The 21,322-nt window shown below is 41.5% G+C and overlaps 1 long non-coding RNA gene and 2 gene segments (V, D, J or C); 1 reads left to right on the top strand and 2 right to left on the bottom strand.

The window, feature by feature from the left end:
* Nucleotides 1–6,068: 6,068 nt before the first annotated feature.
* LOC139565724 (Ig kappa-b4 chain C region-like) lies at nucleotides 6,069–8,687 on the bottom strand. The segment is given in 3 exon segments: nucleotides 6,069–6,655; nucleotides 8,082–8,198; nucleotides 8,681–8,687. Coding segments are annotated over 3 exon segments (441 nt in total).
* A 497-nt stretch (nucleotides 8,688–9,184) lies between these two features.
* On the top strand, nucleotides 9,185–9,697 carry LOC139565723 (immunoglobulin kappa variable 3-15-like). The segment is given in 2 exon segments: nucleotides 9,185–9,233; nucleotides 9,354–9,697. Coding segments are annotated over 2 exon segments (393 nt in total).
* Nucleotides 9,698–11,316: 1,619 nt separating this feature from the next.
* LOC139565952 (uncharacterized) lies at nucleotides 11,317–13,206 on the bottom strand. Its single transcript, XR_011673014.1, has 2 exons — nucleotides 12,734–13,206; nucleotides 11,317–11,822 (listed from the first exon to the last, which is right to left on the bottom strand). It is a non-coding gene; the product is annotated as an uncharacterized lncRNA (long non-coding RNA).
* Between the last annotated feature and the right edge of the window lie 8,116 nt (nucleotides 13,207–21,322).

Genomic DNA, 21,322 nt, shown 5'->3' with positions numbered 1-21,322 from the left:
ACTGGTTGAGAGAAATTATCATTGTTTTTGGGCAAAATTATGTGAGGTTTTATGTGTTGCTGGATGTGTGTCTTGGTCAGTTTAGCTCAAAAAATGCCGCCTAATCCTGCCTAATGAGCGGGCTGGCCTTGCCAATGATCACTGGAAGGTGGAAACTGACTGGAATTCATTGTATTTTTGCCCTTTTTATTCACGTAATTGAACATTACTTGAAAGTTACAATCGCCTCAGGCTCCCAACCCCTCAAAAAGTCCCCAAATGGACCTTACAACCAACTGTGGAAATTCAATGGATGTGATCATCTACAGCAGCATATTCACTTTTTTCATGAGTAGGTTACCGACTGTTAGCTCTGTGAATGAGACCTGATGCTGGATTCAACATGAGACACATGTAAACTACTTGTACATAAACTATCCTCATGAAGTATAATACCCATTTTATCTGTCATTAATTACATGGTGGAATATCTGTTATGTCTCCCTCTCTGAATCCACCATAGAGGTTAAAACCAGTCCAATCCCTCACACCTGGCCCAGTCCAGGGTATTTCAGGCAGTGAAACTGTTCAACTGCTAGACTGGTAGCTGTGGGAGTGAAACTGAGATTTGCATAGACAAGGCTGGGTGGTTCTGCTTGTCCCAGAATAGAGCAGCACTGTCACCAGATGTTCACTCTGTTCCCAGAGAGTTGGAGGTAGAAAAGACTCTATGACTATGTTGAAGATGTGATACCGGTGGAATGATGTGGATCTTGTAAAACAAATGTAGCTCAATACAGGTGTGATCGATCAAATGTTCATTAACATTAGCTTACTGTCTTTATGAGTATATACAGTGCTTTACAAAAGTATTCACCCCCCTTGTTGAAAAGTGGTGTGTGCATATGTATTCGACCCCTTTGCTATGAAGTCTCTAAATAAGATCTGGTGCATCCAATTGCCTTCAGAAGTTACATAATAAGTTAAATAAAGTCCACCTGTGTGCAATCTAAGTGTCACAGTATATATACATCTCAGTATATATACACCTGTTCTGAAAGGCCCCAGAGTCTGCAACACCACTAAGCAAGGGGCACCACCAAGCAAGCGGCAAAATGAAGACCAAGGAGCTCTCCAAACAGGTCATGGACAAAGTTGTGGAGAAGTACAGATCAGGGTTGGTTATAAAAAAATATCCAAAACTTTGAACATCCCACAGAGCACCATTAAATCCATTATTAAAAAATTGAAAGAATATGGCACCACAACAAACCTGCCAAGAGAGGGCATCCCACCAAATCTCTCAGACCAGGCAAGGAGGGCATTAATCAGAGGCAAAAAAGTGACCAAAGATAACCCTGAAGGAGCTTCAAAGCTCCACAGCGGAGATTGGAGTATCTGTCCATAGGACCACTTTAAGCCGTACACTCCACAGAGCTGGGCTTTATGGAAGAGTGGCCAGAAAAAATAAAAAAACATGTTTGGTGTTTGCCGAAAACGAGTCTCATCACCCTAAGAATACCATGTGAGAGACTCCCCAAACATATGGAAGAAGGTACTCTGGTCAGATGAGACTAAAATTGAGCTTTATGGCCATCAAGGAAAACGCTATGTCTGGCGCAAACCAAACACCTCTCATCACCCTAAGAATACCATCCCCACAGTGAAGCATGGTGGTGGCAGCATGCTGCTGTGGGGATGTTTTTCATCGTCAGGGACTGTGAAACTGGTCAATATTGAAGGAATGATGGATGGTGCTAAATACTGGGAAATTCTTGCGGGAAACCTGTTTCAGTCTTCCATAGATTCGAGACTGGGACTGTTGTTTAGTTTTTTTTTTGTCTTATATCTTGTTTGCCTGCAATATTTTTTATTGTGGAACAATCTCAATGCTGTGCGTTACAGGGAAGACATCCTCCTCCCTCATGTGGTACCCTTCCTGCATGCTCCTCCTGACATGACTCTCCAGCATGACAATGCCACCAGCCATACTGCTCATTCTGTGTGTGATTTCCTGCAAGACAGGAATAACAGTGTTCTGCCATGGCCAGCGAAGAGCCCGGATCTCAATCCTATTGCGCACGTCTGGGACCTGTTGGATTGGAGGGTGAGGGCTAGGGCCATTCCCCCCAGAAATGTCCGGGAACTTGCAGGTGCCTTGGTGGAAGAGTGGGGTAACATCTCACAGCAAATCTGGTGCAGTCCATGAGGAGGAGATGCACTGCAGTACTTAATGCAGCTGGTGGCCACACCAGATACTGACTGTTACTTTTGATTTTGACCCCCCTTTGTTCAGGTACACATTATTCAATATCTGTTAGTCACATGTCTGTGGAGCTTGCTCAGTTTATGTCTGTTGTTGAATCTTGTTATGTTCATACAAATATTTACACGTATGTTTGCTGAAAATAAATGCATTTGACAGTGAGAGGACGTTTCTTTTTTTGCTGAGTTTAGTATCTAGACCTCTCCTGTTAATCTGTTAACATTGTAGTATCTAGACCTCTCCTGTTAATCTGTTAACGTTGTAGTATCTAGACATCTCCTGTTAATCTGTTAATGTTGTAGTATGTAGACCTCTCCTGTTAATCTGCTAACGTTGTAGTATCTAGACCTCTCCTGTTAATCTGTTAGCATTCTAGGATCTAGACCTCTCCTGTTAATCTGTTAACATTGTAGTATCTAGACCTCTCCTGTTAATCTGTTAACATTGTAGCATCTTGTGTTAATATGAACTGCTGTAAAATGGCGCCGGAGAAGAAGGCAGACATTTTACGTCAATTTTTTTGTGTTGTTTGTACTTATTTGACTTATTTTGTACATAATGTTGCCGCTACCGTCTATTATGACCGAAAATAACTTCTAGAAATCAAGACTGCGATTACCACGGACTAGAAGAGTCCTTCATTTCCTTTTCCGACTCTGACGAGCCCGACGCAAAGGATATACTGCTTCCTCGGGAACAGGCCCCAATCCCAGTGATCTGCGTGAAGAGGAGGCGGAGAAAGAGGGGCCGAAAGGGCGGACTGACTTCTGATAATTCGTAGACAAATCTAATAAACCCCCACTTCCCTCCATTCTGCTAGCAAACGTGCAATCTTTGGAGAATAACATCGACGAGTTTCGAGGAAGATTAAACTACCAACGGGACAATAAAAACTGTAACATCTTATGCTTCATGGAGTCATTGCTGAACGACGACAACATCAACATACAGCTGGCTGGTTATACGATGTTCCCGGGAGGATAAAACAGCGACGTCTGGTAAGACAAGGGGCGGCAGAATATGTATTTTTGTAAATAACAGCTGGTGCACGATATCTAAGGAAGTCTCGAGCTATTGCACACCTTCAGTAGAGTATCTCATGATAAACTGTAGACCACACTACCTACCGAGAGAGTTTCCATCTGTATTCTTCATAGCTGTTTACATACAACCACAGTCAGAGGCTGGCACTAAGATAGCATTGAATGAGCTGTATTCCGCCATAAGCAAACAAGAAAACGTTCACCCAGAGGCGGTGCTCCTAGTAGCCGGGAACTTTAATGCAGGGCAACTTAAATTCGTTTTACCAAAATTCTATCAGCATGTTAAATGTGCAACCAGAGGAAAAATAACTCTGGACCACCTATACTCCACACACAGAGACGCATACAAAGCTCTCCCTCGCCCTCCATTTGGCAAATCTGACCATAATTCTATCCTCCTGATTCCAAGCTCAAATTAAAGCAGGAAGCACCAGTGACTCGATCAATAAAAAAAGTGGTCAGATGAAGCAGATGCTAAGCTACAGGACTGTTTTGCTAGCACAGACTAATATGTTCCGGGATTCCTCCGATGGCATTGAGGAACACCACATCAGTCATTGGCTTCATCAATGAGTGCATCGATGACGTCGTCCCCACAGTGACCGACCGTACATGCATACCCCAACCAGAAGCCATGGATTACAGGCAGCATCCGCACTGAGCTAAAGGCTATAGCTGCCGCTTTCAAGGAGCGGGACTCTAACCCGGAAGCTGATAAGAAATCCCGCTATATCCTCCGACGAACCAACAAAAAGGCAAAGCGGCAATACAGGACTAAGATCGACTTGTACTACACTTGCTCTGACGCTAGTCGGATGTGGCAGGGCTTGCAAACCATTATAGACTACAAAGGGAATTACAGCCAAGAGCTGCACAGTGACACAAGCCTACCAGACAAGCTAAACTACTTCTATGCTCGCTTCGAGGCAAATAACACTGAAACATGCATGAGAACACCAACTGTCATGGAAGACTGTGTGATCACGCTCTCCGCAGCCGATGTGAGTAAGACTTTTAAACAGGTCAACATTCACAAGGCCGCAGGGCGAGATGGATTACCAGGACATGTACTGCGAGCATGTGCTGACCAACTGGCAAGTGGTAACGTGCCTAAATGACTACCGACCCGTAGCACTCACGTCTGTAGACATGAAGTGTTTTGAAAGGCTGGTCATGGCTCACATCTACAACATCATCCCAGCAACCCTAGACCCATTCCAATTTGCATACCGCCACAACAGATCCACATATGATGCAATCTCTATTGCACTCCACACTGCCCTTTCCCACCTGGACAAAAGGAACACCTATGTGAGAGTGCTATTCATTGACTACAGCTAAGCTTTCAACACCATAGTGCCCTCAAAGCTCATCAATAAGCTAAGGACCCTGGGACTAAACACCTCCCTCTGCAACTGGATCCTGAACTTCCTGACGGGCAGCCCCCAGGTGGTAAGGGTAGGTAACAACACATCTGCCACGCTGATCCTCAACACAGGGGCCCCTCAGGGATGCGTGCTAAGTCCCCTCCTGTACTCCCTGTTCACCCATGACTGCATGGCCAAGCATGACTCCAACACCATAAATTAAAATTGCCGATGACACAACAGTGGTAGGCCTGATCACTGACAACGACGAGACAGCCTATAGGGAGGAGGTCAAAGACCTGGCCATGTGGTGCCAGGACAACAACCTCTCCCTCAATGTGATCAAGACAAAGGAGAGTGTTGTGGACTACAGGAAAAAGAGGACCGAGCACGCCCCCATTCTCATCGATGGGGCTGCAGTGGAGCAGGTTGAGAGCTTCAAGTTCCTTGGTGTCCACATCACCAATAAACTAACATGGTCCAAGCACACCAAAACAGTCGTGAAGAGGGCATGACAAAACCTATTCCCCTTCAGGAGACTGAAAAGATTTGGCATGGGTCCTCAGATCCTCAAAAGGTTCTACAGCTGCACCATCGAGCATCCTGACTGGTTGCGTCACTGCCTGGTATGGCAACTGCTCGGCCTCTGACCACAAGGCACTACAGAAGGTAATGTGTATGGCCCAGTACATCACTGGAGCCAAGCTTCCTGCCATCCAGGACCTCTATACCAGGCGGTGTCAGAGGAAGGCCCTAAAAATTGTCAAAGACTCCAGCCACCCTAGTCATAGACTGTTCTCTCTGCTACCGCACGTGGTACCGGAGTGCCAAGTCTAGGTCCAAGAGGCTTCTAAACAGCTTCTACCCCCAAGCCATAAGACTCCTGAATATCTAGTCAAATGGCTACCCAGACTATTTGCAATGCCCTCCCCCCTCTCACCCTCTTTACACCACTGCTGGTCTCTGTTGTCATCTATGCATAGTCAATTTAATAACTCTACCTACATGTACATACTACCTCAACTAACTGGTGCCCGCACATTGACTCTGTATCGGTACCCCCCTGTATATAGTCTCGCTACTGTTATTTTACTCCTACTCTTTAAATACTTGTTGCTTTTATTTCTTATTCTTATCTGTATTTTTTTTAAACTGCATTGTTCGTTAGGGGCTCGTACTTAAGCATTTCTCTGTAGGTCTACATCTGTTGTATTTGGCGCATGTGACTAACATTTGATTTGATTTTATCTGCTGGTTGAAGATGTGGTTTCAAGTGAGAACATAAATAACTAAGCAATGACATTTAGGTCTGATAGTTTTCAAAGAAACTGTGAATCAGGCTTTATTAATATATGTCTATACCATTCAACAACATTTAAAACAAATGTCTAATTATTAAAAGAGACAAAAATATTTGTTCCAAAGGGAAATCTTTATTTTCATCTATTTATCAAAGCATCAAAATAAACATTCCTACAGTATCTAATAGTAATAAAACAGAACACATCACATCTAACACTGATACAACCTCAGTCTACAGAGAGGATTGACACATGAACTCAAGCAAAGCCCTCTGTTAGTCTACATGTCAGTGATCAATAAGACAGAACATCTGATCTCAGAACAGAGTCAAAGCAGAGGAACCAGCAGCCTCTCTCCACAGGGGTGTGTGACTGAGGGGTCCTACCCAGAACAGTCAGCCTTCCTCAGGGTCTTGGTGACTGGACTCTGGGATTTCTGCTGGGCTTCACAGGTCACCTCTCCTGCCTTGGTCCACTCCTGGCCAGTGAGAGTCAGGGTGCTGCTCCAGCTGTACAGGCCGTCCTTCTCCAGGACCCTAGAACTGGCCTCCTGCGTCTTGCTGGTCCCGTCCACTTTCCAGTTCATGGTCCAGTCTGAGGGGAAGCCCTTGTTGGCCAGACATGTCAGTGTGGCTGTTGTGGTACTGGACAGCTCCTCACTAGAGGGGGGCAGGACGGTGAGGGTGGGGGCACTGTTACCTGGAACAAACAGAACACATCAACTAAGTAACTCCATCAAGTACAGCTACAGTAAAATATTATCTTCAGCAAAGTACACATCAAAATAAAGTCAACTGAAAATGCCCTCTAAATATGAATGTAGAAGTCAGATAGTTTAAAAGATGTGGAGAAAACACTAAAGTAATATGATACAGAGCAGATTTATGAACCAAACAGGTATAAAGTGTTTAAATAACTAGAGTTACTAGTCATATGGTGTCTGTTATACATGTCATTCAGATATTGTTTAGTATTGGATCTGATCAGAATAGCCTAGTCATATTCATAGTATTTTCATCACATATCATCCATGTTAGATTATGAAGTCAGTTACAACCATAACTGAGACCCTTTGTCTTCACACTAACAGTGAAGTCTACCATGAACACAATGCAGCAATGATGAATACTATATACAATACTATTAGTTATTATACCAGAGTTAGGAGTGATATTCTGCAATTATACAAATCAGACATACAAATAAACCTACAACTTATCATTTTGATTCAATAAATATTTATTTGAAAGAAGGCTCAGTCAAAAGCCACATTTAACCAAAATATTTGAGTTAAAGATAATAAAAATATATATTTTAAACTCTCACACAAACAGTAATACACAATGCAACAACTATATTCCATATTATTAAATAGTTATCATACTAGAACTATCCTCTGCAATCCATCAAACCACACATTTAAATAAACACCTTCATTTGAACATATTGGTTAAATAACATTTAATTTGAAAGAAGGCTTAGTCAAAAGTAATAGAAAAAACTATTTTTTTTTAGGAAGTAAAATATGTAAAAAAGCAATATTTTCATAGAGACAGAATTTCACAACGTAAAATACCCCCAAAAATAATCTGAAAGAAATATCAAAGAGCGTGTTACTTACTTCCAACCTCAAGTCTGGTGCCGCTACCAAAAGTGTACCACAGTGATACAATCCCTGTTACTGCTCATACAAAAACCTCCTGCACATTTGGCCAGCTTAATTTCTTTAGACTGTGGTTCAAATAATTAACTCTGATATAGTATGAATACTTTTCAGAAATGATTTAATCTACTCAATTAGAAATAAAGTGTTTTTCATTTTGATTTCCTTAACATTGACCAAACCTGACTTTTTCTAGTACATTTCCTACTACTGTAGGTGCAGTATGTTTTTTCATACAACTAATCTAAAATGTAGGGTAATGACTTTTATAGTTTAAAGGCAGGTCAAATTTGATTAGACGTAATAACATTCATATTGGCCATAGTATGTGTAGGACTTGTGTATTTTGTTTAAATCATCTAAAAAAGTTAATTTGAAAAATCAAGGCAAGGCAAAATGTATAGAGAAATTGAAACCCGACATCAAAAGGTGAATAAAACTGTTAATTTTGTGTTTACTTACTTCCAACATCAAGTCTGGTGCCGCTACCAAAAGTCCACCACAGTGATACAATCCCTATTACTGCTGGTACAAAAACCTCTCTGTGTTGTGTTGCTGCAGCTGTTACAGTGAAGATCACTCATACAGAATCAGAATCAACACAAATGTGCTTTAACATCTTCCAGGTAGAACAAACACTTCATATTAGCTGTTTCTAGATAATACAAATATGAATTGTATCTTAAATCCAGATATGAGTCTTTTTTCCTTCCTCTGTGTATCAGGTGTTCTCCTAGTCTGTAGGTACAGTCCAGCATTAGATCAGTGTTGCTAGTATTCCTCCATATTGTCCATATGAAAGACAACAGCAGCAGCAGTAGTGATAGTGATCCATGTTGTATATTCCTTTATTAAACATGTTGATCTCAGATTTAACAGTGGTGGTAAAGTCACAGAGGACAGACAACACTACCAGAGGAATCCTACCAGCTTTAGTTTAGAGAAGTGTTCACTAACTGATTAGAGGAACTTATATGAGAGACCAAGCATGAGTGAACAGAGAGTTCATATCTGATCATCATCAGAATCAAAATATAATGGTGGTGTGACATTAAATGTACCATACATTAGTGATCTGAGTAAACAGTTACTGTTTGATGTTATTAAAGGGGCGGCATGTAGCTAGCGGTTAGCGTGTTGGGCCAGTAAACGAAAGGTTGCTAGTTCAAATCCCCAGGCCGACAAGGTGAAACACCTGTCGATGTTTCCTTTAGCAAGGCACTTAACCCTAATTGCTCCAGGGTCGCAGTTGATAATGGCAGATCCTGGCCGTGACCCCCCTCTCCGAGGCTGTCTCGGGGGGAGTTGGGATATTTAAAAAATAAACATTATTAATTCACACGTGTGAAATAGGACAAATATAAGCACCACCTAGTTATTATAAAAGAAAGCTCATGCAGGACAAAATATATTCCAATGGGAGCCTACTTGGAAACTAAAATAGATTTGAAACATTCATTTGCATAATGCATCTGTCCTTCTGCTCTTAGAGCATTTATAGCCTTGTGAGTTTAACACTTCATGACTGAGAGCTGTTCTTCATGACAACAGAGCCCACAACAACCATGACTTTTATCACCATCTTCATCTGGACACTTGCTTTCTACATCGAAGGTACAAAACAATAAGAGTTGTGTTTGTACAATGAAAAGTAAACAATTTGAGTGAACTGAAAGACTGAGATTGTGTCTTTAATTCCAGGAAATGTACAATTACTTGTTTTCTCTGTTTCAGAATCCAGAGGACAGGTCACTGTGACCCAGACTCCTGCAGTGAAAACTGTTCTCCCAGGACAGAAAGTCTCTCTGAACTGTAAAGCCAGCAGTAATGTGTATAGTAATTGTTACAATGGTCAGTCATGGAACCAAGACTGTCTATCCTGGTACCAACAGAAACCAGGAGAAAAACCCAAACTAATGATGCTCCCAGGGAACACACTCCATTCTGGGACTCCATCTAGATTCAGTGGCGGTGGATCTGGGAGTGACTTCACTCTGACCATCAGTGGAGTCCAGGCTGAAGATGCAGGAGATTACTACTGTCAGAGTTACCACAGTGGTCCAGTGTTCACACAGTGATATAGAGCCGTACAAAAACCTCCCTCAGTCAGACTGCACAGTGACTGTACTGCTACAGCTGGGACCTACTGCAGGTGCTGAGGGGAAGAGACAGTGACATGGAACACTGATCAGTAGAGGAGGTCAACTTTGAATATGTTTAGAAAGCATCATTCAGATCACATGTTCCCCATCATCATCGTTATCAAGGTTGTGACTAGTTATGTTTGTCATGACCTGAAAGTTCACTTATAAAGTTAGATGTTTTGAAACCCATGTTTTATTTAATTTTACCTTTATTCAGGTTAGTCTCTGAGATTAAACATATATTTTACGAGAGACCTGGTCAAAATAGCAGCACACAAAGTTTACACACAATTACAACATAAAACACAAAGCACTACAGATTAAAAACATCAATTTACAAATTGAGAAGAAAATAATTATTTGGGGAGATGTGGTGCATTTAGGGGTTAAAACATTGACAACCCCCCACTTCATTGTCCACCATAGTTTTTACCATAGCTACAGTAGTCAGTCAAAGAGACGAGCTCCTGCAATCTCATGTCCCTTTTTAGCTCCTTCCAAGTGAAAGAGCCAGAGAACTGGAACACTTTTAGCTCTGTACGGGCCTTAGGTACAGTCAACAAGATACAGTCATGTGTAGACGATAGTTGTCATTTGTCTGCTGGACAATGTAGGTACACAGGTCAAATGTGAGCCATTACCAGTCCACATGAGAAGCCAATCCAAAGGTGTTTTGACCTCTTCATTAATTCAAGGTTATAACCACTTCAGCCCCCCAGAACAAGTTCAACATATCAAATGTCTGATGTAAATGGAAGTATTAATCCACGGCAAAGTGTAAACTTTTTGTCCTGAGTAGGTTACTGACTGCTAGACCTGTGATTGACACCTGATGCTGGACTGAACCATGACACACATATACACTACACTATCTACATAAAGTATAATACTCATTTTATCTGTTATTAATTACATTATGGCATATATGTTATGTTTCACTTCCTGCATCCACCATAGAGGTTATGAAAACCAGCCAATCCCTCAAATCTGGCCCAGTCCAGGGTATTTCAGTCAGTGAAACTGTTCAACTGCTAGTGTGGTAGCTGTGGAAGTGAAACTGAGATTTACATAGACAGGGCTGGGTGGTTCTGCTTGTCCCAGAATAGAGCAACACTGTCACGAGATGTTCACCCTGTCCCCAGAGTGTTGGAGGTAGAGAAGACCAGGGGAAATATAATGAAGTGTAGAATACACATTGTTGAAAACCATTGCTAAAACATCTAATTTAATAAACATTGTAAATATACATATGTTATGAAAATAACTATTTAGCAGTGTGAATTCTGAGAGCAGATCTTAGAGGTTTATTATCAAATATCACTAATCATTATCACTGCTATTGATGCTACAGTTTAACAGGATCATTCAGTTGTAGAAATTAATGCAGAGTATTTGTTGGATCAGATGCCCTTTTAATTCTGTTTGAAAACATGAGTAGCTATATGCTACAATGCTAAATTATGAAGCTGATTGATATAAATTAGTATGAAATGTGCTGCCTATTCATGAGATAGAGATCATTGGAATCATGATTAAATGAACTCTTGCGGTTATTTCTGAATCAAAACAAGCTTTATTTGAACTCAGAGGCAAGACGACATGTACAACTAAATCTCAAAATAGTTTATCACACAGCACTACTGATATTATTCACTATTATACTGTAACCTTCAGCTCTAAAACACTCATGTTTCCTTCACTTGCACCATGTGGAGACTCTCTAGCCCCCTACAATGGCTTCTAGACACTACAGTGACTTTTCCGGAAGGCGGCCGAGTCACTGGTGTCGTCGTGGGCGACCCTGCAGGTGTACACCTCTCCCTCTTCCCAGCGTGCCTTGCTCAGGGTCAGGGTGCTGCTGCGGCTGTAGCGGCCGCCCTTCTCTTCTTCTGTGGTGGTCAGGACCCCCTCCTTCACCTCCGCCCCGTCCACCTCCCAGCTCACCATCGCCCCCTGGGGGGAGTAGCTCTCAGCAGGCAGGCCAGTGTGGCCGAGCCCCCGGAGAGCTGCTCAGAGGACGGGGGGAGCAGAGACACTGTGGGCCTGACAGAGGGACCAGCTGGAAAAGAGGAGAGAGGAGAGGGTGAGCTACCACTACTACTCTATAATATTAGGAGAGGGTCAGTTACTACTACTACTACTCTATAACATTAGGAGAGGGTCAGTTACTACTACTATAACATTAGGAGAGGAGAGGGTCAGTTACTACTACTCTATAACATTATCAGAGGAGAAACTGTTATCAGTTTACAAAACCATTTCAGAGCAACAATACACACAGGATGAACAACTGGCTACAGTACAGAGAACAACCAACAACACTGAAACACTGAATCTATGAAGATAATGGCAAAAGAACTCTGGATGTATTTTTAGATAAACAATCCATCAGATAAATGCTCTACAGTTTAGCACACCAAGAGCAATAAAACACTAGGTGGGGGTTTCCTGGAAACAGATGCAGCCTAGTCCCAGACTAAAAATCACTTTCATATAGTCTGGGTACAGTATCATTTAATATTCACAATTTTAGATAAGACATGAACTATCAATATATGTCAAATCTACTGAGATACAAGCCCCAAATTACCTCAAAATACTATTCAAATCTATAGAGGTGGTTCCCCTTGAAACCATGTCAGTGTTAACATCTACTATGAATACAATACAAAGTTTTGCTTATATTATATAAATAGTAGTTGCTACATCTTGAACGAACAATGAGCTGACATGCACTACTGTATATCAAATGTGCCCTTTTTATGTTAGAATACTTACGGTTTTATTACCAAATAATAATTCTCACTTCGTTGACTCTGCCCTCTAAAAATCATCCAATCTGTCCACAGAAATCTCTAAAAAGATATAGCCTAGAAGTCTTTCCTCTGGAGAAGATGATAACATCTCATAACGTTGTTCAATAGCATGATTACATTTAGTTTTATGAGAGAAAGACAAAAATGTACTTACTTTTCAACACCAGTTTTGTGCCGCTTCCAAAAGTGTACCACAGTGATTTATTCTGGTGAAGTCTCTGTACAAAAACCTCCTTCACACAAGAGTGAGCACCTTCACACACAGTGCACTCTCAGTACCACCCTGACAGTACTGAAGTGCAAGTATAATACAATAGGGACTGATAGTCCTAAAGTACTTGTATAATACAGTTGTGACCAAAAGTTGAGAATGACACAAATATTAATTTTCACAAAGTCTGCTGCCTCAGTTTGTATGATGGCAATTCACATATACTCCAGAATGTTATGAAGAGTGATTAGATTAATTGCAATTAATTGCAAAGTCCCTCTTTGCCATGCAAATGAACTGAATCCCAAAAAAACATTTCCACTGCATTTCAGCCCTGCCACAAAAGGACCAGCTGACATCATGTCAGTGATTCTCTCGTTAACACAGGTGTGAGTGTTGACGAGGACAAGGCTGGAGATCAGTCGGTCATGCTGATTGAGTTCGAATAACAGACTGGAAGCTTCAAAATGAGGGTGGTGTTTGGAATCATTGTTCTTCCTCTCAACAATGGTTACCTGCAAGGAAACACGTGCCGTCATCATTGCTTTGCACAAAAAGGGCAAGGATATTGCTGCCAGTAAGATTGCACCTAAATCAACCATTTATCGGATCATCAAGAACTTCAAGGAGAGCGGTTCAATTGTTGTGACGAAGGCTTCAGGGCGCCTAAGAAAGTCCAGCAAGCGCCAGGACCGTCTCCTAAAGTTGATTCAGCTGCAGGATCGGGGCACCACCAGTACAGAGCTTGCTCAGGAATGGCAGCAGGCAGGTGTGAGTGCATCTGCACAAACAGTGAGACAAAGACTTTGAGGATGGCCAGGTGTCAAGAAGGGCAGCAAAGAAGCCACTTCTCTCCAGGAAAAACATTAGGGACAGACTGATATTCTGCAAACGGTACAGGGATTGGACTGCTGAGGACTGGTGTAAAGTCATTTTCTCTGATGAATCCCCTTTCTGATTGTTTGGGGCATCCGGAAAAAAGCTTGTCCGCAGAAGACAAGGTGAGCGCTACCATCAGTCCTGTGTCATGCCAACAGTAAAGCATCCTAAGACCATTCATGTGTGGGGTTGCTTCTCAGCCAAGGGAGTGGGCTCACTCACAAATTGGCCTAAGAACACAGCCATGAACAAAGAATGGTACCAACACATCCTCCGAGTGCAACTTCTCCCAACCATCCAGGAACAGTTTGGTGACGAACAATGCCTTTTCCAGCATGATGGAGCACCTTGCCATAAGGCAAAAGTGATAACTAAATGGCTCGGGGAACAAAACATAAATATTTTGGGTCCATGGCCAGGAAACTCCCCAGACCTTAATCCCATTGAGAACTTGTGGTCAATCCTCAAGAGGTGGACAAACAAAAACCCACACATTCTGACAAACTCCAAGCATTGATTATGCACGAATGGGCTGCCATCAGTCAGGATGTGGCCCAGAAGTTAATTGACAGCATGCCAGGGCGGATTGCAGAGGTCTTGAAAAAGGGTCAACACTGCAAAAATTGACTCTTTGCATCAACTTCATGTAATTGTCAATAAAAGCCTTTGACTTATGAAATGCTTGTAAATATACTTCAGTATTGCATAGTAACATCTGACAAAAATATCTAAAGACACTGAAGCAGCAGCCTTTGTAAAAATGTATATTTCTGTCATTCTCTATACTTTTGGCCACGACTGTACATTATGTACTGGTAGTACTGAAGTAACTAGTATAATAGATTATGTACTGGTAGTACTGAAGTAACTAGTATAATACAATAGGGACTGATAGTCCTGGGTTATGAGTAAATCCATTGAAGAACGCAGATTATATATTTACGTTATTAGGTATTGCAAATATGATAACATAATCTGTATAATTAGTATCATCCTTACCAGGAAGACTATTTACATTGAACACTTTGCATTGGCAGCACACGCTTCAGTGCTCTGGGAGTGTTTATAGCCCTGTGAGTTAACACTTCAAGACAGAGAGCTGTCCTTCATGACAACGGAACTTCAACAATGACTTTGATCATGAGTTTCTTGTGGATTTTGATGTTCTTAATTCAGGGTAAAACTATTGACTATCATGATCTTAAAAATAAAAAAAATCTAAATATAACATCTAAATTGCCTCTGCCGCAACAGACAGATTCATGAAAATGTAGACAGACACAGTTCAATAACAATGTATTTAAATGTCTGTTTCAGAATCCAGAGGACACGTCACTGTGACTCAGACTCCTGCAGTGAAAGTTGTTCTCCCAGGACAGCCAGCTGTTATAAACTGTAAAACCAGTTCAAATGTAGCAGATGGTTGTCCTGGAGATTACACCTGTATGGCCTGGTACCAACAGACCTGGAGGAGCTCCTAAACTCCTGATGCACTCTTCAAACAGACTTCAGTCTGGGATTCCATCTAGATTCAGTGGATCTCATAAGGACTTCACTCTGACCATCAGTGGAGTCCAGGCTGAAGATGCAGGAGATTACTACTGTCAGAGTTTCCACTATCCCAACAGTGTCAGGGTGTTCACACAGTGATACAGAGCCGTACAAAAACCTCCCTCAGTCAGACTGTACACTGACTGTACTGCTACAGCTGGGACCTACTGCAGGTACTGAGGGGGAAGAGACAGTGGCATGGAACACTGGTCACTAGATGAAGTAAACTGTGCCATGTGACAATATAGTTAGGACGCAATCATTCAGATCATGACATTCATCATCATCATGGTTGTGATCATAGAATGACGTATTATAACTATTTAATATAATAGGAATTTAGTAGGATCTGTGGTTGTGACTGGTTATATTTGTTATGACCTGGAAGTTCATTAAAAAAAATCAAGATTTAAAAACAATACCAGTCATAACTCCACAATTACAGTCCATAAGAAGTACAAAAAGGGGGATATTAAATAAACATTTCTTAATTTTAGCCCTGTATAACAAGTTCCCATATGCACCTCACAACCAAATATTGATGTGATCTTCTAACTTTATACACACTATTTTTAATGAGCAGGTTAGTGACTGTTAGATCTGTGAATGAGACATGATGCAGGACTCAAACATCAGACACATGTACACTACTGGTGGGAGGAGCTATATACAGTATCTACATAAAGTATAATAACAATTTTATCTGTCATTAATTGCATGGTGGCAAATCTGTTATGTCTTCCTCCCTGAATCCACCATAAAGATTCAAATCAGTCCACTCAAATCTGACCAGTACAGAGAATTTCAGTCAGTGAAACTGTTCAACTGCTAGACTGGTAGCTGTGGGAGTGAAACTGAGATTTACATAGACAGGGCTGGGTGGTTCTGCTTGTCCTAGAATAGAGCAGTACTGTCACCAGATGTTCTCTGTCCCCAGCAGGTTAGCGGTAGAGAAGAGTATGAATATCTTGAATCTCTGATACTTGTAATATATGTGGACAACTTTTAAAACAAATGTAGCTTAAGGAAGGTGTGATCATCACATTGTTGAGAGTCCAAGATATCGATATCGAGTTTTTTAACAATGTCTAGTACAGACAAGGATGACAGAAAGGGTAGTGGTTGTTCTGGGACAGGTTCAAGGAGACATGCCATTCCACTGAACTTGTCCCGGAGACGGTTTCTTAGCCACTGAAGATCCTCCTCTGTGGGCTCTCAGGACAGAGGGTTGTAGTCTTCGGCCGGGTACAGGTCCTCCACTGAAAGCACCTGGTTGGGCACGGCTGGCTTCCTCCACTCACATTCCATATCCGTACGGCCGATATTGTGAACCGACAAAATAGGCTTCATGGCTACACCTTTGAGCTCCACGGAAGCATTTGCATGTGGTAGAGAGAATCCCCAAGTACAGGGCTTCTTCAACTTATCTGCCTGGGACTCAAATTAGAAAGTCTGTTTTCCTGGGACCCAAGCTTACGAAAACATGCAACTATATGTAAATATCGGTACATTTCATTGCCCTTATACCTAAAACATATGCAATATAGAAAAAACTAAAAACAATGAAATACTCATAATATCTTTTCATGTTTATCTTTCCCCATTAATAACTGTCTAGGTTGGAACTGTTGCTGTTAAAATACAATAACTTCATTCATTCTGAACTGGAATAAACTGACTGATCACATCACAGATTTATAACAGAACCACAGGAGGCTGCTGAGGAGGAAGGTTCAAAATAATGTCTGGAACGGAGCAAATGGAATGGCATCAAACACCTGGAAACCATGTGAATGATGTATTTGATACAATTCCAAGGCCATTACCATGAGCCTGTCCTCCCCAATTTAGGTGCCACCAACCTCCTGTTAACAGAACACACAGGCTCAGTTTGATAGTGCAACCCTGAGTAACAGTACAGATAAAAAATTCAGGCCTACTGTACATTTTACTGTAGAAAAAAGTATAGGTTGGAACTGTTGCTGTTAAAATACAACAATTAATTTATATTCTGAACTGGAATGAACTGATTGATCACATCACAGATGTAGACCAGCACACACACTCCTAATGGAGAGTTTAACAAGCAGGTCTATTCTGGGCTCAGTTTTCAACAGTGCAACCCTGAGGTCATGTTCAGCATTGAGTCCGTTTCTGTACTTGCTTTTTAAGTATGCCAGAGTTGAGAACCCTGACTCGCATAGGTATGTGGTGCCAAAATGGATCAGAACATCTACTGCTTTCTCAGCCAGGCAGGAAACCCCTTCTTGCTGTAGATGAACAACCCAGAACTGTGAGAGTGTTTGCCTCAAAAAGTATCTTGCTGCCATTGCGTGCTTGTAGTGTCACTAAGGCCTCCATCTCTGGCAGACTTAGTCCTAGGTCTGATGAGGACACTGCTTGAAAGGGATACCTCACCCATTGAAGTTTGAGATCGGTGGGTTAGGAAAGTACCAGTCAAAGTTCTGCTGCAGGCTGGCCATGTGCTCAGCCATGTCCTTCTTCACAGCTTCACATAGGGGGGAATCTATCACCTGCATGTGAGCTGACAGAACAGGGAACATGCCATATGCGCCAGCCTTCAGCTGTGACTGCCACAATCCCAGGCGTGCAGTGAATCCTCTGATGCCATCTTCAAGCTCCAAAATGGTTGATTCCTTGCCCTGGAGGCTTGTGTTTAGCTCATTGAACCTTCTGAAAATGTCAACCAGGTTAACCAGCCTAGCCCACCACAGTTTGTCACAGGAGAGCAATGTCTGCAAGGTCGCTGTTCTCTTTCTCCAGATAGGCCAGAACCTCCTCTCAGTTCCCACAGCCTCTCCAGGACCCTCCCTTTGGACACAATGTAAGAGCAGGTGCTCATGGTCTGCTCCCATCTCCTTGCAAAGCTCTCTGAACAGCCTTGTTTGAAGAGGTCTCTTGATCAAATTCACCACCTTCACGACTGAGTCGAAAACAGACCCTAGGTTAGGTTGTAATGCTTTGCTTGCCAAAGACTCCCTGTGCAGAATACAATGTGTCAGTTTCACATTGGGCACCACTCTGCAGACATGAGCTATTAACCAGTCATGCACCTTGCACCATCAGTCCAAATCCCAACACAATTTGCCCAGTCAATTTGTAAGTCTTTCAAATGTGTATACCACCCTAAAAATGTAATCTTCCCTTGTTTATAGATGGTCACAGAAAATAAATTCCACCTGAATATCATCAAATACGCATCCTGCATATACCATCAACTGCGGAATTTCAGCCACATCTACTGACTCATCTAATTGAAGAGACAATTTCTTGTGCCGTTTCCTCTTTTCTATCACAGATGCTTGTATGTCAACTGACATCTTACTCTTTTGCCCACTGTGTCATTGGAAAGTGGGACTGAGTCCACTTTTTTTGCTGCCTCCTCACTCAGATACACAGACATCCCTCAGGCAGGGTTTGATGAGCTCCTCTGCTATACTGTGGGGCTTCTTTGCAGTGGCTATATTTAGGTTCACCTGGTATGAAGCTTTGAGGATAGCTCTGCTCCCTTTGAATGCCTGTTAGAGGGGCAGAGAAAGTCTGTCAAAAACCACCAACAAACTATCGTTTACATTTTTTTTAATGTAAATATGAACTACTCTTGATTTATCTTATCAGCTGTGTGTGTGTTATGGTCTACATCTGTGTGATGTGTTAAATCATTTTATTTAGAATTAAAAAGATGACTTGTATTTTAACAGCAACAGTTCCAACCTAGACTTGTTTTCAACAATAATTTCTACAGTAAGATGTACAGTAGGCCTGAATTTTTCATCTTCATCTGCACTGTTACTTAGGGTTGCACTATCAGTATCTTGCTAGCTTGCTTTGGGTAACGTTAGCCTTTAGCTGAGTACGAGGGGATCGTTTGAAAGAGAAACTCACATCTACTTCTATGAGAGATGGTGCTCCATTATTTCTGCTTATCACCACCTGTTATATAATGACAACAATGCCTTGCTAGCTGACTTACTCTTCCACTGTCGAAGCACTGTTTCCTGAAGCATTCTGCCCTGTTCTGAAAGAAATCCCTGGGTTTACCATCATGCTGTGGATGTTTGGTCAAGATGTATCGTTTTGATTTGTTCATTTTGAGAGACTCATTACAAAGCAGATTTATGAACCAAACAAGTATAAAGTGTTTAAATAACTAGAGTTACTAGTCATATGGTGTCAGTTATACATGTCATACAGATATTGTTTAGGAATGGATCTGATCAGAATAGCCTACTTGTCACGATCGCCGTAATAACCTTCAGACCAAAGTGCAGCGTGATATGGGTTCCACATGTTTATTGAATGAAACGCACAAAAACAATAAAGAACAAACGAAACTTGACGTAAATGAAGTGCTCACAGGCAACTACACAAACAAGATCCCACAAAACACAGTGGGGAAATGGCTGCCTAAATATGATCCCAATCAGAGACAACGAAAAACAGCTGCCTCTGATTGGGAACCATACCAGGCCAACATAGAAATAAACAACCTAGACTACCCACCCTGGTCACACCCCGACCTAACCAAAATAGAGAATAAAAAGGCTCTCTACAGTCAGGGCGTGACACTACTCATATTTATAGTATTTGCAGAATATGAACATAAATGACTTTTAATCACGTCAACCATGTTAGATCATGAAGCTGGTTATAAACATTAATTACTTGGTAAATTCAACAGCTCACTAAAAAGTTTAAACTTAAGCTGGGCTTTTTCTTTAGGAATAAGTCTTGTTTTTCATTTCAAAACTAGAAAAGACCTTGTTGCAGCCACTTTCTAGCCTTTGTTGAACTATGGTGATATTTTGGAATGTTCCAAGATCTTTCCTGCACACACTACAATACTGTTAGAGTAGTAACCAACACAAACCTTTGTCATGACGTTGGCCTGGGGGTTGGTTTATGACAGACATAAATACCTTTCCCCCCTTTTTCTTCTCTCTACCCTGTGTATATGTGTATATGTAATTCTGTGTGATTAGTCAGGTATTTAGTAAATAAATAATTTAACCCAATTTAGTATTGCTGATTCAACTTGTTAGCCAGGGTTCATGAAGATAACCAAGAATTTACAACTTTCAGATGAGACTGATATAAGGTGATGATTAATATTGACTGCTATTGATGTAAAATATTACTAGGTCTTTAAGAGTTTATTCGGAAGATAACTGCTCTATAAATATTATTTTGTGGTGCCCCGACTTTCTAGTTAATTACATTTACATGATTAGCTCAATCAGGTAATATTAATTACAGAGAAAGGATTTTATAGAATAGCATGTCATATCACATAATCCGGCATAGCCAAAGACACGACACCCTCTAACACATCACTGTACCTTAAATCAGTTAGCAGGATGGCTATCCTATAAGGACCGACGCTGGAGATGAGAAGCAGGTACGGGGAGTTGAACATTTCATGCGGAACAGACAGGTAACAAGACAGGAACAGCGTCAGCACACGGGTAACAACGACATACGAACATTAATGCAACAGCGGGAAACAGAGATGGGGAACTGACAAATATAGGGGAGGTAATAAACAGGTGATTGAGTCCAGGTGAGTCCAATAATACGCCGATGCGCGTGACGGGGAAAGGCAGGTGTGCGTACTGATGGTGGCAGGAGTGCGTAATGCTGGGGAGCCTGGTGCTGCAGGCGTGACAAATCCTTAACTGTGAGGTCAAAGACTCACTGGTACATTTTTCTATGAGACCATATTAGGGCCACTGCCATTATATTTAAGCACTTTATTCACCCAACAGAGTCATGGACATTACTGTCTGAGATCACAGAACTGTATTTTATATAATGTTCCCAACACAAGAACTGAGTTTGGTAAGAGGGCTTTTAAATGTTCTGCCCCATCATCATTTAAAATCCTAGATTGGAGGACTGCTGATCAATGACTGCAAATGTTTTTAAATCTGCTCTTTTAAACTCTCATGCATTTTGCACTGTTTTAACTTCCAGTCTTTGTTATGTTTTATGTGGTGTTGTGTCTCATGTGTATAGTGTATGCTGCTCTCTTGACCAGGGTTCACTTGAAAAATATATAAATATCAATGTGATTTCTCTGGT

This window comes from Salvelinus alpinus, chromosome 37 (assembly GCF_045679555.1).
Source record: "Salvelinus alpinus chromosome 37, SLU_Salpinus.1, whole genome shotgun sequence".
Taxonomy (NCBI): domain Eukaryota; kingdom Metazoa; phylum Chordata; class Actinopteri; order Salmoniformes; family Salmonidae; genus Salvelinus; species Salvelinus alpinus.
Note: the sequence above shows the minus strand (reverse complement) of the source record. Positions and strands in the feature narration are given on the sequence as shown.